This window comes from Panthera tigris, chromosome B3 (genome assembly GCF_018350195.1).
Source record: "Panthera tigris isolate Pti1 chromosome B3, P.tigris_Pti1_mat1.1, whole genome shotgun sequence".
NCBI classification, from domain to species: Eukaryota; Metazoa; Chordata; class Mammalia; order Carnivora; family Felidae; genus Panthera; species Panthera tigris.
In genome coordinates, this window is record NC_056665.1 from 124,610,584 (window position 1) to 124,623,205 (window position 12,622).

General features: G+C 35.4%; 1 protein-coding gene across 15 annotated transcripts in view; it reads right to left on the reverse strand.

Annotated features, from left to right (window-relative positions):
• CEP128 (centrosomal protein 128) overlaps nucleotides 1–12,622 on the reverse strand; it is a 388,434-nt gene that overhangs the window by 353,863 nt on the left and 21,949 nt on the right. For all 15 annotated transcript variants that reach the window (XR_006219018.1, XM_042990256.1, XM_042990257.1 and 12 more), the window contains 2 exons: nucleotides 2,721–2,847; nucleotides 1,544–1,662 (listed from right to left, as the gene is read on the reverse strand). Coding sequence is in view for 14 of the 15 variants with exons in the window: in XM_042990256.1 (XP_042846190.1) it covers nucleotides 1,544–1,662; nucleotides 2,721–2,847 (246 nt within the window). In the remaining variant the exon portion in view is untranslated. The remainder of the gene's footprint in view (nucleotides 1–1,543; nucleotides 1,663–2,720; nucleotides 2,848–12,622) is intronic.

Genomic DNA, 12,622 nt, shown 5'->3' on the forward strand with positions numbered 1-12,622 from the left:
ATAAGAAAGTACACTATCACATGTAGCTAAAGTTCATCTTAAGAAAAGAGACTTAAAATAAGGAAGAACAATTAAAAAGGAGTGGAGATAATACAGTGGATGAAGAGCAGACCATTCACTTAGGTTTTGCGATGATTTTCCAGTTTTGCAAACCAGAATCCTAGGACTCATCCTTGACCCCTCCTTTACAATCATTCTCCCCCTCCCCAAATGGTCATCTGATCTTCAAGACCTTTCATTTTACCCACCAAATAGCTTTTAAGTCTACCCTACCTTCTCTCCAACTCCATTTATCCTAATCCAAGTAACCACCATCTCACACCCACAACACAACAATATCCTCTTAACTGGATTGCCCACACTGATTTCATTTTCTACATGAGAGGTGTTATGATCTTTTCAAAATAATTGTTATCCCCTTACAAAAACTATGCATAGTCTTGGTCCTTCATACTTCTTCAGCCACATGGGCTTTAAGTTGCCCTAGGTGTTAGCTTCCTTCCTATCAAGGTATTTGTTCTACCCAAAATGACTCACTCAACTTTCAGATTTCAGCTCAGCCTTTCTTCAAGAAGCCTCCCCTGACCCTATGCTTACTGTTTAGTATGCATCTCAGCTCACAATTATGGATGCATCTGTGTACTTATTTAATATCTAGCCCCTCCCCTTAGATTACAAACTCCACAAAAACACAAGGTCTTTGCTTATCTCTATTCCCAAGCACAAGCACTGTCCCAGAACAATGGCACTAAATATACAGAATGGAAAAGTAAATGAACAACGTTAGGATATTGTTCTCTGCTCTAGGCTTAATCATACAATACACGCTAGTAAGTTGCACCTACCAAAAAAAAACCAAAACCCACACAGTAAAGGAAAAGTTTCTACAAGGGGACATCTCATGCACTTGGTTCTGTTATCTCTATCTTAATCTGTAACAAGCAAAAGCTACAGGTGAGTATCCTGACAAGCTCTGAGGCTGCATTCCTGAAACCACCAAAACAAAAACCTCAAAGTCAGCAACATCCTCTAGCTTTTGTCTAATTAATTTAGCTACACAAAGCAACAAGAAACATTTTTTCGGCTCTTGTATGGAAGCTTAAAGAAGCAGAAAAAGATATATGTCCTTAGAATGAATACTTCCAAAATCTTTACTGAATACATGAAATACATGGAAAGAGTATGAAATTTCTTGCTTCTAATTAAGTAACTCCACCAATGATTCAACAATCAGAAAAATACCAATGAAAAAAATCAATAGGTTAACCACACAAGGACTAACTTGTTTACACTAAACCAAAATTAGCAAAATAGAAAGTAGCTGACTTAGCAGGGCTTACCGAAGAATGAGCCACCTGAACAAGGAAATAAAACATTGTCCAAAACTAAACTCATTTTTAAATATTCTACAAAACATAATCCTCCAGAACAAAGTACAAAATAAATGATAATTAGTACACTGAAAATAAGATAGTTTACTTGGTTTAAAAAGAAAAGAAAAAAAAAAAAAGATAAAAGCAGATTACAGACTAGTACAAAGTACCTGGCCCATGTCGTCAGTCTCCCGAACAAATCGGACACCAGTTCTGGACCTAATTCGTTTACTCCCCTGATGATCCCCATAGTCCTTGAGAGGTGAGGTAGGTGGAAAACGGTAGCTCTCTTTAGAGATGAAACAAAAAGGAGAGAATAAAAACATGTAGGAGAAGAAACGTGTAAAATTTTGCTCAGAAAATATACATCAGTCATGGATATATACACACGCCCTAACCCAGACTATATCCCAAGTATCTTGCTAAAGCCACAAAGTGGCACTCATCTTGTTCTTAAAGCAGATAAAATGAGCAACAGAAATAACACAGAAATAGAAAATATCAAAAGTTCTAATTTGCTATACTTTTCAAATAAGCAATATATTCTTTTAAAAATAATAAATTGGAAAATAAAAATAACTTCTCTCTCTAAAACATAACTTAATACCAATAAAACAGAATTTTTCCAACAAAGTAATCTAAAATCTGAACATAGTTTAAAAATCAATAAAAACTACATAAAAAAGATTAGCTGGTTGTGTCCAATTTTTAATCCTTATTATCATGATCAATAGCATTATTAACAATGCAAGTTGCTAATATTCACTTCTATCTAAATCACCTCTCTTCACTGCATACTTTTCTATTCATATGTGATCTCAGTGCTGTAGGAAAGTTATTAAGTAGGATTAACTACAGGCAAACCAAGTGTTATCAGCTTTAATCTAGCCATTGAAATCTAGCTGCACACCAAAGATAAAATTCACCTGTTTTTAACAAGTGTCATAGGATATTTCTTAATCAGACTTTGAAAAACTGTGAAGCTGGGACAAGACTTCTAATCGAGAAAGTATAACACACAGTAAATCCTATTTGTGTGTTGCTTTTGATTAGAAGCAGACAATTAAATTCAAGTTTTGTCAGGTAAAACCCTCTGTGGTCTACGGAGTCTGAGAACAAAAGTAATAGAGTAACAAAGTCTCACTGAACACACTTCAAATTAGGCACCATAAAATAACTGACGACTGCATCTTCTAAACATCATTTTATGATTTTATGTATGGGTTCTATTTCTCTAAAGATTAAATGCATTCAATATGTACTTCAGGAATATCTGTAAAACAAAACAAAACAAAACAAAACAAAACAAAAAGGGGGGGGGCTTCAAAACATCTCTGAAGAGTTTACCTGTCACAGTGCCACCATCGAGGTCACTTGCACTCAGACTTGTAACAGAAATACTTCTCCCTCCTGAGTTTCTCAATAAACGCTGACTCCGCAATTGGCCTATTGATTGTTCCAAGCTTTCTTTTAACTAAATTAAAGAATATAGTGAAGGAAAATTTATTCTCTTTAAGCAACTCCAAATACAAACAGACAAGAGATTTTTAAAGCTATTTCAGAAAAATCTGACTTTCCAAAGAGACTTTATATCCGAAAAAAATTTGAAGTAAGTTATGTTAGGAAATAGAAACATAGTAAACATAAATATTCTAGAACCAATTCTAACATCTGGTTTTAAATAACATCTGTTGCTACCTATTCCATCTTTCTATTAGCAGAATGTGAAAGAGATGTCTCCAGATAAAATGTTTAATGTATGTGCCACCCATGCTTAGAAACGTAAGAAGGCCAATGTGTCTGAAAGGAGAGTCTTCCTCTCTTGTAAACATTCCTTTAGAAGCCCCAGATCTGTAACAAACAGGAAACTGACCAGCTCTTAGAGTGACTGCTTCTATTAAAATCATGTGCACTGTCCAATTGTGTATCAGAACATTTTTTAAATTCTTGATTCAAAGACTTCAAATCCCAGAAAACTATGTGGTCAGATGTCAAATTGTTAATACATACTAGGGATTACAGTTGTCCAAATGCTCTCTTCAGATTATTAGGGAGTCAGCCAACAGGGGTTATAAGAAAACATCTTTTAGACCTAAAAGGCTGTATTAAATAAAAAGACACCAAATACAAAGAATAATGTCCAGAGCCGTACCCAGCTACAGACCTGAAAAGAGGTTTCAAATGAAACCCAAGGGAACAGAGATTAAAGCTGAAGAAAATCCACATACCCTGAATTTCTAGGAATTCAGAACCTGAAAGTCTAGGCATCCTATCCAAGGATAAATAAAACATAATATTAATAATGAACTGATCCATAGAACAAGTCACCCATAACTCTTTAAAGAGAATGTCAAAAAAACTGATTGAGAGGAGAGGGTTTCCTAAATTCAGCCAGAATTAAAGAGTAGAACATCACTTATGAAGAAAACGAGTTGTTTCCTTGGGGAACTGTGCAGAAAAAAAGGTAGCCTCCATTGAAGGGAAAGCACAAGATGAAACACAAGAATATGAATCACAAATGAGCAAACCCTTTCATTTTTGGTTATCTGGCTTTAGCTCTGCTAGAAAACCAAGGTTAAAATTCTGGATTAAAAGAAATAAAATTTCAAGAATGTACCTCTAATGTTCTCATTTCGGGGGGGGGGGGGGGAGGCTAATTTTCCCCCTACTTCTCTAAATTGGGATCTACATACCCAAACCACCCTGCCTGTGCATTCACTAGCTATAGAACCCAGCCTATTAATCCAGAGAAATAAACAGATGAGGCCCAGGAAAACAAGGTCGACCTTGAGAGTAATTTATACATAAGTAACATTAAATCTAACATGTAAGTAGACCAAAGTATTTACACAGTGAACACAAAACAGTGTATCAATAACCTAGGGTAAGCTCCAAATAAAATAAAACCATGTTAAGAAGCTCAAATCTAAACTATAACATGAAAAATGGACTGGAAATGTAAAATGACTTTAGATCACACAAGTTAGTGACAGAACCAGCTCTATTAACTTTTTCTTGTTTATCTTTATTATTCACATTTTTCAAGTGAAGCCTGATGTTGTTATCCTTTTAGAAGCAAAGTCAGCTGCTGTTTCTTATTACTGCTCTTTTTGTGAGTTGTCTGCCCTTTTAAGCTCTAGTTATTAAGATTTTCTGTTTGACTATGATTGTTAATGTCTTTACTGTGATATGACAATGTGAAGCTTTACTTGTAGTTATCCCATCTTTGACCCATAGAGATCATGGAACCTGTACCTCGGTATCTTCCCTGTTACAAATTCTCAGCCATCATCTCTTCAAATACTGTTTCTGCCCCTTTCTCTCCTCCCTCTCCTTCTGAAAATTGAGATATATTCAAGCTATCTTTTTACCAAATCCCATATGTCATCGTTTTCTGAATTATTTGGTTCTTTCATTCATCCATTTTTCTTTTTGGATACCTTATGCTGGCCTATCTTCCAATTCAATTGTAAATGGGATCTATTCCTTGATTTCTCTTTCTGTTGTTTCATTATTGGTGTATAGGAATGCAGCTGATTTCTGTGCATTGATTTTATATACTGCGACTTTGCTGAATTCATGGATCAATTCCAGCCATTTTTTGGTAAAAAACAGCTATTTAACCTATACTTAACAGGATTGGTTTTTATTTATTTGGTATTTTAGTTATATTTTTCAGTTTCTGTAATTTTCATTTGGTTCTTTTTTTGGGGTTTCCAATTCTTTGTCAAAATCCTCAATCTTGTCTTTTAATTTCTTGAACAGGTTAATCAGATTTTTTTTTTTAATATTAGCATGTATGTTTCTATTGTCTGTTTTTTCCCTTGATTTTCAGTCACCTCTTGTATTTTCTTATGCCTGATTATCATGTCATAGACATTGTATATGAAAAATTGTGGAGATTATTTGAAACTCTAGATGATGACATCTTCCTTCAGAAGAGATTTGGTTTTTCTTCTAGGACAAACTCAGGCTAGAATCACCAGGAAACCGAAACCACCTTAATCTAGTTAGGAACCAAGATGACTGAAAACTGGGCTTCTGCTCCCACCAGGGCTGGTCTATTTTTCAGTTCATCTCTTCTCTCATTTTCACCTCATCATTTTTCCTACACTATCACTCTTTCGGGTCTCAAATGAAAGCTGGAAGATTCCTAAATTCTAGTTTTGGTCTCCCCGGCCTCTTCAGTCTATTGATAGCTTTCATCCTACCCTCTCTGCTTCTAAGCAATCTCTTTTGAAATCAGCTACTAACTTAAGAGAAGAGTCCCAGATGCAGGACTCCTTCTAGACTTCCATTTTTGCCAGAGCTTTACCAGACCTAGACTATAAAGTTCCCCACAGCCTTGGTTGTTCTCTGCTAGATTCACAGTCACAGTATTATTTTTTACTTCATTTTTGGTATTATAGAAGAGACAGAGCAAGCACATGAGCAAGGCAGATGGGCAGAGGGGGAGGGAGGGAGAGAAGGAGAGAATCTTAAGCAGACTCCATGCTCAGCGCAGAGCCTGACATGGGGCTCAATCCCATGACCCTGGAATCATGACCTGAGCCGAGATCAAGAGTCAGATGCTCAACTAACTGAGCCACCCAGGTGCCCGCCTCTTTTTTTTTTTTTTTTTTGCTTTTCTAACTGTTCCAAATAGGAGAGTTGATCCCAAATAATCTTATCTACTGATGCCAGAAGGAGAACTTGCCAGCATCCTTTTTATGTGGGTTTATTTGCTAACAAATCCTAAGCTGTAACTAAAAGCTGATGAATAAAATGAATTTATACACACATTCACACACACACACACACACACACACACACACACACACACACACACTTCCTAGTAACAAAAACAAAACCCCACCATGGAACCATATGGAAAATAGTACAGAATAAGACAAATGATACATTACCCTAAAATCTAGAAGTAATAACAAATGTTGGAAATTTATAAAAGGTTATTAGACCAATTATTTGGCAACCTCATTTTAAAACTCTAAAAAGATATCATAAGCCACTGAACAGATAAACAGGCTGATATATAAAAAAACAAGAACTATAATGTAAATGGTAAAAGGTAAACATTTTTTAATTACTCCTACAAATATGGCAAAAACAGATCCTAAGATACAAAACTAAAAATGTAATAGAATTAAAATCTACATTTCAAGTAGGAGTAACACAAGAGATACTGCACAAAATCTAATCATGATGTATGAAGCCAATAACTCTTAAAACACAAAAACAAAGAGATAAAGAGATAATGATATTATGAAAGTTGTTCCATATTCTTTAGGATTTTAACCCTTAACTAGATGCAAAAAGCAGGCCCAACTTGAAATTAAATGAAAAAACAAAACAAAGCAACAAAAAACAAAACAAAACAAAAAACACTAAACAAAAAAAAAAAAATACTAGTAAAACTCATTTAAGATTTACTATGATGGATGATGTCTTTTTGCTGAAACTAAGTAACACTCCCCACAAGACTATGGTACAGACTCCAATGGTACAGGTTCTAAGAGTTTAGCATCACTATCTCTATACATACCAAGCGATGCCTCCATTTTCACCCAATTTCCCCTATCTGAAATACTTATAAGCCCCGCATCCCAGAACATGTTATGGCGCATTTTTTTCACCTCAACTTGACATAAATGTATTACTTACATTTTAAGTCTATTCGCTTATCTCCTTTCATTTGATGTTAGAATAAAATAATTGAAGCATTACTACTATGTACTGGGATAAATACAAATGAAACTTGGTCGCTGAAACTGAAGGGCAATTATAAGGTAGTTTATCCAAATTGTCAAGACATGCCTTCAAACTCAGAAGTCAAGAGATCTCCCTCTAGGAAATGATGAAATAATTTGAGCATCAATAGAAATATGAACTACAATGGATTCAAACTCTTCAAATACTCATAAATATGTGAGTTGATAATCCTCAAAGAGAAAAAAAGTCCTTGGTCACTACTTTTGAGTAGGAAACCAACTCATTATTTTGCCAACTAGTAAATAAATGAAATTTTGTAAAACATAAGCTTTTAGATTACCATTAAAATAAAAATATCAAACTTTAAAATTCTCATAGAGCTCTGTAAGCTCTGTGAAGACTCTATTTGGAAAAACTCTAATCAGAGGGGCTCCTGGGTCGCTCACTCAGTTAAACGTCCAACTCTAGATTTCAGCTCAGATCATGATCTCACGGTTCCTGAGTTTGAGCCCCACATCGGGCTCCACGCTATCAATGAGGAGCCTGCTCAGGATTCTCTCTCTCCCCCTCTCTCTGTGCCTTTAAACTTTAAAAAGAAGGAGGAGGAGGAGGAGGAGGAGGAGGAGGAGGAGGAGGAGAACTCTAATTAGAGACAAAAATAGAAGGCAAGTTTAATGAACTGGAAAAGAGTGTATAACTCAAAAGGACTAACTATATTGCAAACCAAGTCTATGAAAGGAGATCATCCAGGCACCAATGGGTTCTCCAAATAAGAGGTGTGATTGGTTAAAAACAAAAACAAACAAACAAACAAACAAACAAAAAAACACATGATTCAGAAAGTCCAGAGGGAAGCCTAGCAGTGATTTCCTCAGCTATGCTGCTTCTGCTCCTATCCATATATTTCACACCATATCAGATAATAACTCTAGCATACTTTCGTTAGAGGATACAATAAGACAATGTACGTAAAATAATTAGAATAATGCCTAGGAAGATTAGTTTGCTCAGTATAAGGTAGTGTTTGTTATGGCAGTTGTAGGCAATCGAGGGACCCTTGAGTAGCAGCAGCGTCAATATTCCCACTCTCAGTCATGTCTTTATAATTCCACATATAACTCCTCCATAATATGATTCAACTTTCACTCCCAGCATGATCACTTTCCATCTCATTGTTGCACTGTTAGCCAATCCCTTTATTATTTGTTGTTCTTGTAAAATGGCAAACTGGTTTATCATTAGAAGACAAGGAAGTAACACAACCGTGTGTTTTATTACCTACGACCAATCAGCAACAGACTTCAAAAGCAGTGATCTGCTATTTACATAGTAATATGTGAACTGAAGAACTAGAAGCAAAGTTTGAACTTTTCGCAGTTACTCACAGTTAATAAACTTTGTTAACTGAAATTCAAACTGTGGTGTTTAGGGACTGGTGTTATTTGAACAAACTGGGGTAATGGAACTCACGCACAGCCAAACCATGCAATCAGAACTGCCCGTATTTACTTTTCAGGGTCCTCAAACGGCTGCTCCAGGCATCCAGTAGCGGTTTTAAAGCAGTATTCAGCAAAGAATATGTTAACTCTATCTACCGGGGACCAGCAACTCTGGTCTGCTTTTTTAGGTTAAAAATACTGACTTTCCAAAATTTGTAAGAGCAAATTTCTTAACCAGTCCCTAGGAAGGTAAAGTTTCCAAGCAATAGTAAACAGCTAGGAAACTAGGCATCAACTCCACCAACACTATCAGAAATACCTAAGAAATAAGCCATTCAATAAAATTAGGCTTCAATATGGGAAGATGAGATGTATCAACTTTTTTGGTAAATATATGGCAACAGTAACTGCTTCACTAATAGTGTATCTCACAAATTCACATTCTCTAAAAAACTAATTCTATCCTTGACTATGTTCACTGTGAGAGGGGGGAAAATAATCACACAAAAAATACTCATTAGGAAATTCTTAAAAGATATTTACCATTATTCTAGAGACCATAATAGAAATACACAAGGGATAGTGATTATTCATACACAAATATACTAGCTATCAGTCATCAACTAATTACCTTCCACACAAATAAAAACACAACTGAAGGTGGAAAAAAAAAAAGCCAGCAATAACCTTGGTAAAAGTTATAAACGCTGCACTTTAAAGTAGGCCTTGAATTCTGGAAACTATGTAAAGATTCCATTCAGTTTCTTCAGGTACTTTTTTTACTCTAAGTTGTCTCTTATTTTCATACTAAGAAAATATGTCCCCTAACATAACATAGATTATACAGAAATGCATGCAAATTTGGTCAGGTATGGATAACTGCATTGACTTAGCTACATAGTTCAGCAGAAATTAGAAATATCTAAATATTCTGCTTAATGACTTAGTTTTATTTTCACCTAACACTAAAGAGTCAGTATTCAGCAAACATTCACAACATATATAGCACTGGTGACCACAGAAACAGTGTTGTAAGTTCAGATATGTCTATAATAATGACATCAAAAAATTAAAGTATTTCTATTCACACATGTTAGAGGTCAGCTTGGCAAAAATGCAGGGTAAAAGTAGAGGCAGGAAAGATGTCATTTTAAAACTTCTGTCCAGGATAATGATGTCATCCATGGGCACTTTAAGTGCTTTTATGCCTGGCTTTCCTTCACTGACTATTTTTCTACACAATGCCAAAGTTTACCTGACAAGAGACTACAAAATACATTGGTTGTAGAATTAATCGTATCAGCTCTATTTTGGTTCCTCACAGTCTATTTGTCTTCTACTATTAAAACAAGAAGGAAGAGGAGGAGGGGGAGGAGAAGAGTTTTAAAAAATTAAACAAGAGTGAAAATTTATGGTTTGCATATTTTTCCAGTCCCACCATCTGTTGCTCAAATGTATTTTTAAAATGGTTGCTGCTATCTTATTTTTTATTTACCAAAAGATCATTAGCTCCAGCTGCTTTGCCTAACCTCTCTCCATATGCTGATTTATGGAAATATAAGCCCATAATAGTATTCCTGAAATTGAAAAACTCCCTTTCAAAAATACATCATTTTTATTTATGTAACTATTTTATTTTTAAATGAAATCCCATATATTCAAAGCCCGTATACCACTACATTCTAATAATTTTGAAAGTATTCAAAAAATATTTGTATATAATATTTTGATGTTAATAAATGAGCACTCATGGAAGATGGAGTGTGCTCTTATTAGCATCTTAGTGTATTATGAGTGGACAGACATATTCATGAACACAAGATAGACAAAAACTAATCTTACGTACGTTGTCTAATTTAGCATATACTTTGAAGTCAAAATAATCAGACATACATATCCCTGTGAATGTCGCAACACATTATGTTGTTTATACACAAATGAAACTGAGTCTGGGCCCAATGAATTCAAAGAAAGGAAAATACTGAGTGCCTAGAATGTACCACGTACTACATTAAGAACACAGCAAACAAGGAGCGCCTGGGTGGCTCAGTCAGTTAAGCATCTGACTTCAGCTCAGGTCATGATCTCACAGCTCGTGAGTTACAGCCCCACATTGGGCTCTATGCTGACAGCTCAGAGCCTGGAACCTGCTTCAGAGTCTGTGTCTTCCTTGCTCTCTGCCCCTCCCTGACTTGCACACGCACACACTCGCTCTCTCTCTCAAAAATAAACATTAAAAAAAATTTTAAAAAAAAGAACACAGCAAATGCTTCAAGGTAGGGATTATCAGATGAATTAAAGAAACAACAGAAACATGAATGTTTAGCAAGTTTCTAAACAGTGTGACTGTGTGACCACTTCAATAAATGTTAGTTATAATGAGGGATATATAACTATGTTCATTTTTCAGATGATGAAACTCAAGTTTAGAAAAGTTTAATAACTTGTCCAAAGTCAATGAAATGGTTTCTAGTGGAAAAATCAGGATTAAATTTCAAGTTTGACTCCAGAGTCTACATTTCTCCATTACCCTCAAAGCAAAATTCTGTAAAAATTATTCTCCTGTCCAGCAGTTTCATGAAGGACTTAGTAATATATTTTTAAATATACTCCAAGAACCTAATTCTTAAGATCCAAAATATATTTATAAAAATGTCATAACAGAATTTGTTTGATTATAATTTCTTACCCATAGACTCTTACTACTTAACTTTAACGTTATTAAAAGACTGAACAAGTCTCACCTTCAGGACAATTACGAAAACTCAGCCAGAAAAAAAGGGCAGATACCATTAGCTTTGGGATATTACAAGTGGTTTGTGCCTGGCCCTCAACCATTACCATTATCATTCTGGGATGTCACTAAGTATATTGAGAAGTGAAACCCACTGAATAGAACAAAAAAACCTCCACTTTTTATTTAACATTCAAATTTCCAAAGTCCATATGCCAGATGGTAGTATCCTATTACTCTCAAAAGGAAATTTTAATCAGAGTACTTAATTAGAAGAGAAATTACATATGAATGCAAGTCTCCTAAGTTCTAATTTCATATTACTATATCTTCACCAATCTGATATTATGATATTTTCAACAATCTTTACTTTTTTTATTTTTTTTATTTTTTTTTAACGTTTATTTATTTTTGAGACAGAGAGAAACAGAGCATGAACGGGGGAGGGTCAGAGAGAGAGGGAGACACAGAATCCGAAACAGGCTCCAGGCTCTGAGCAGTCAGCACAGAGCCCGATGCGGGGCTCGAACTCACGGAGCGCGAGATCGTGACCTGAGCCAAAGTCGGACGCTTAACCGACTGAGCCACCCAGGTGCCCCAACAATCTTTACTTTAAAATATGAACTTAAAAAGTCTGCTGATTTGAATCAAGACAATTGTATTTTTCTTTTATAACCAATATTAACTACTGGAGTCTCAGCTACAGTCCAAATTTCCACTGCAAAAGGTATTAACTTTTTATGTTGAATATTCTTTCTTGAGGGCATTCCATTTTTACAGTATTAACACAAAAACAGACCCCATTCTCTCATGAATAGGAATGCACAGTTTTAGAAATATTTTAAATACTAAGCTTATCAATTGCACTATTTAATACGGGAGTATAATATATTCCAAATCTTCACAGTAAGCTTTCAAATAAAACCTTCCCCACAGGTCCCCTTTTGCCCAAATGTTCCCAGACCTCCCAAGAAATTTACAGCATGAGAAATAATGCAAATTGACACTTCGTAAAGTCAAGAAGTTCATTGGGCCCAAAGACCCTGAGACATACTATCAACTAAATACGGCTCATTTGGAATGGCTGCAAAAAAGGCTAGTTAAAAAAAAAAAAAAAAATCAGTGGTTGTTATTTAGGAGGAAGGGAAAAATTGATGCTGATGTAGGCAAGTTGCAGAACCCACATATTGCCTAAGTGGCAGCTAGACCTGCCAACTCTGACAATCTGTCAATGCCGATTCTAGCTCAGTGCCAGATTTCTTCCCAATTCTATTTCTCTATTTGTCTCACCTAACTCTCATTCTGGACATTGTATCAGCTGTAACATTAATGACTTGTGTGACAGTGGGTTTCTGCTGTTCAGTCAG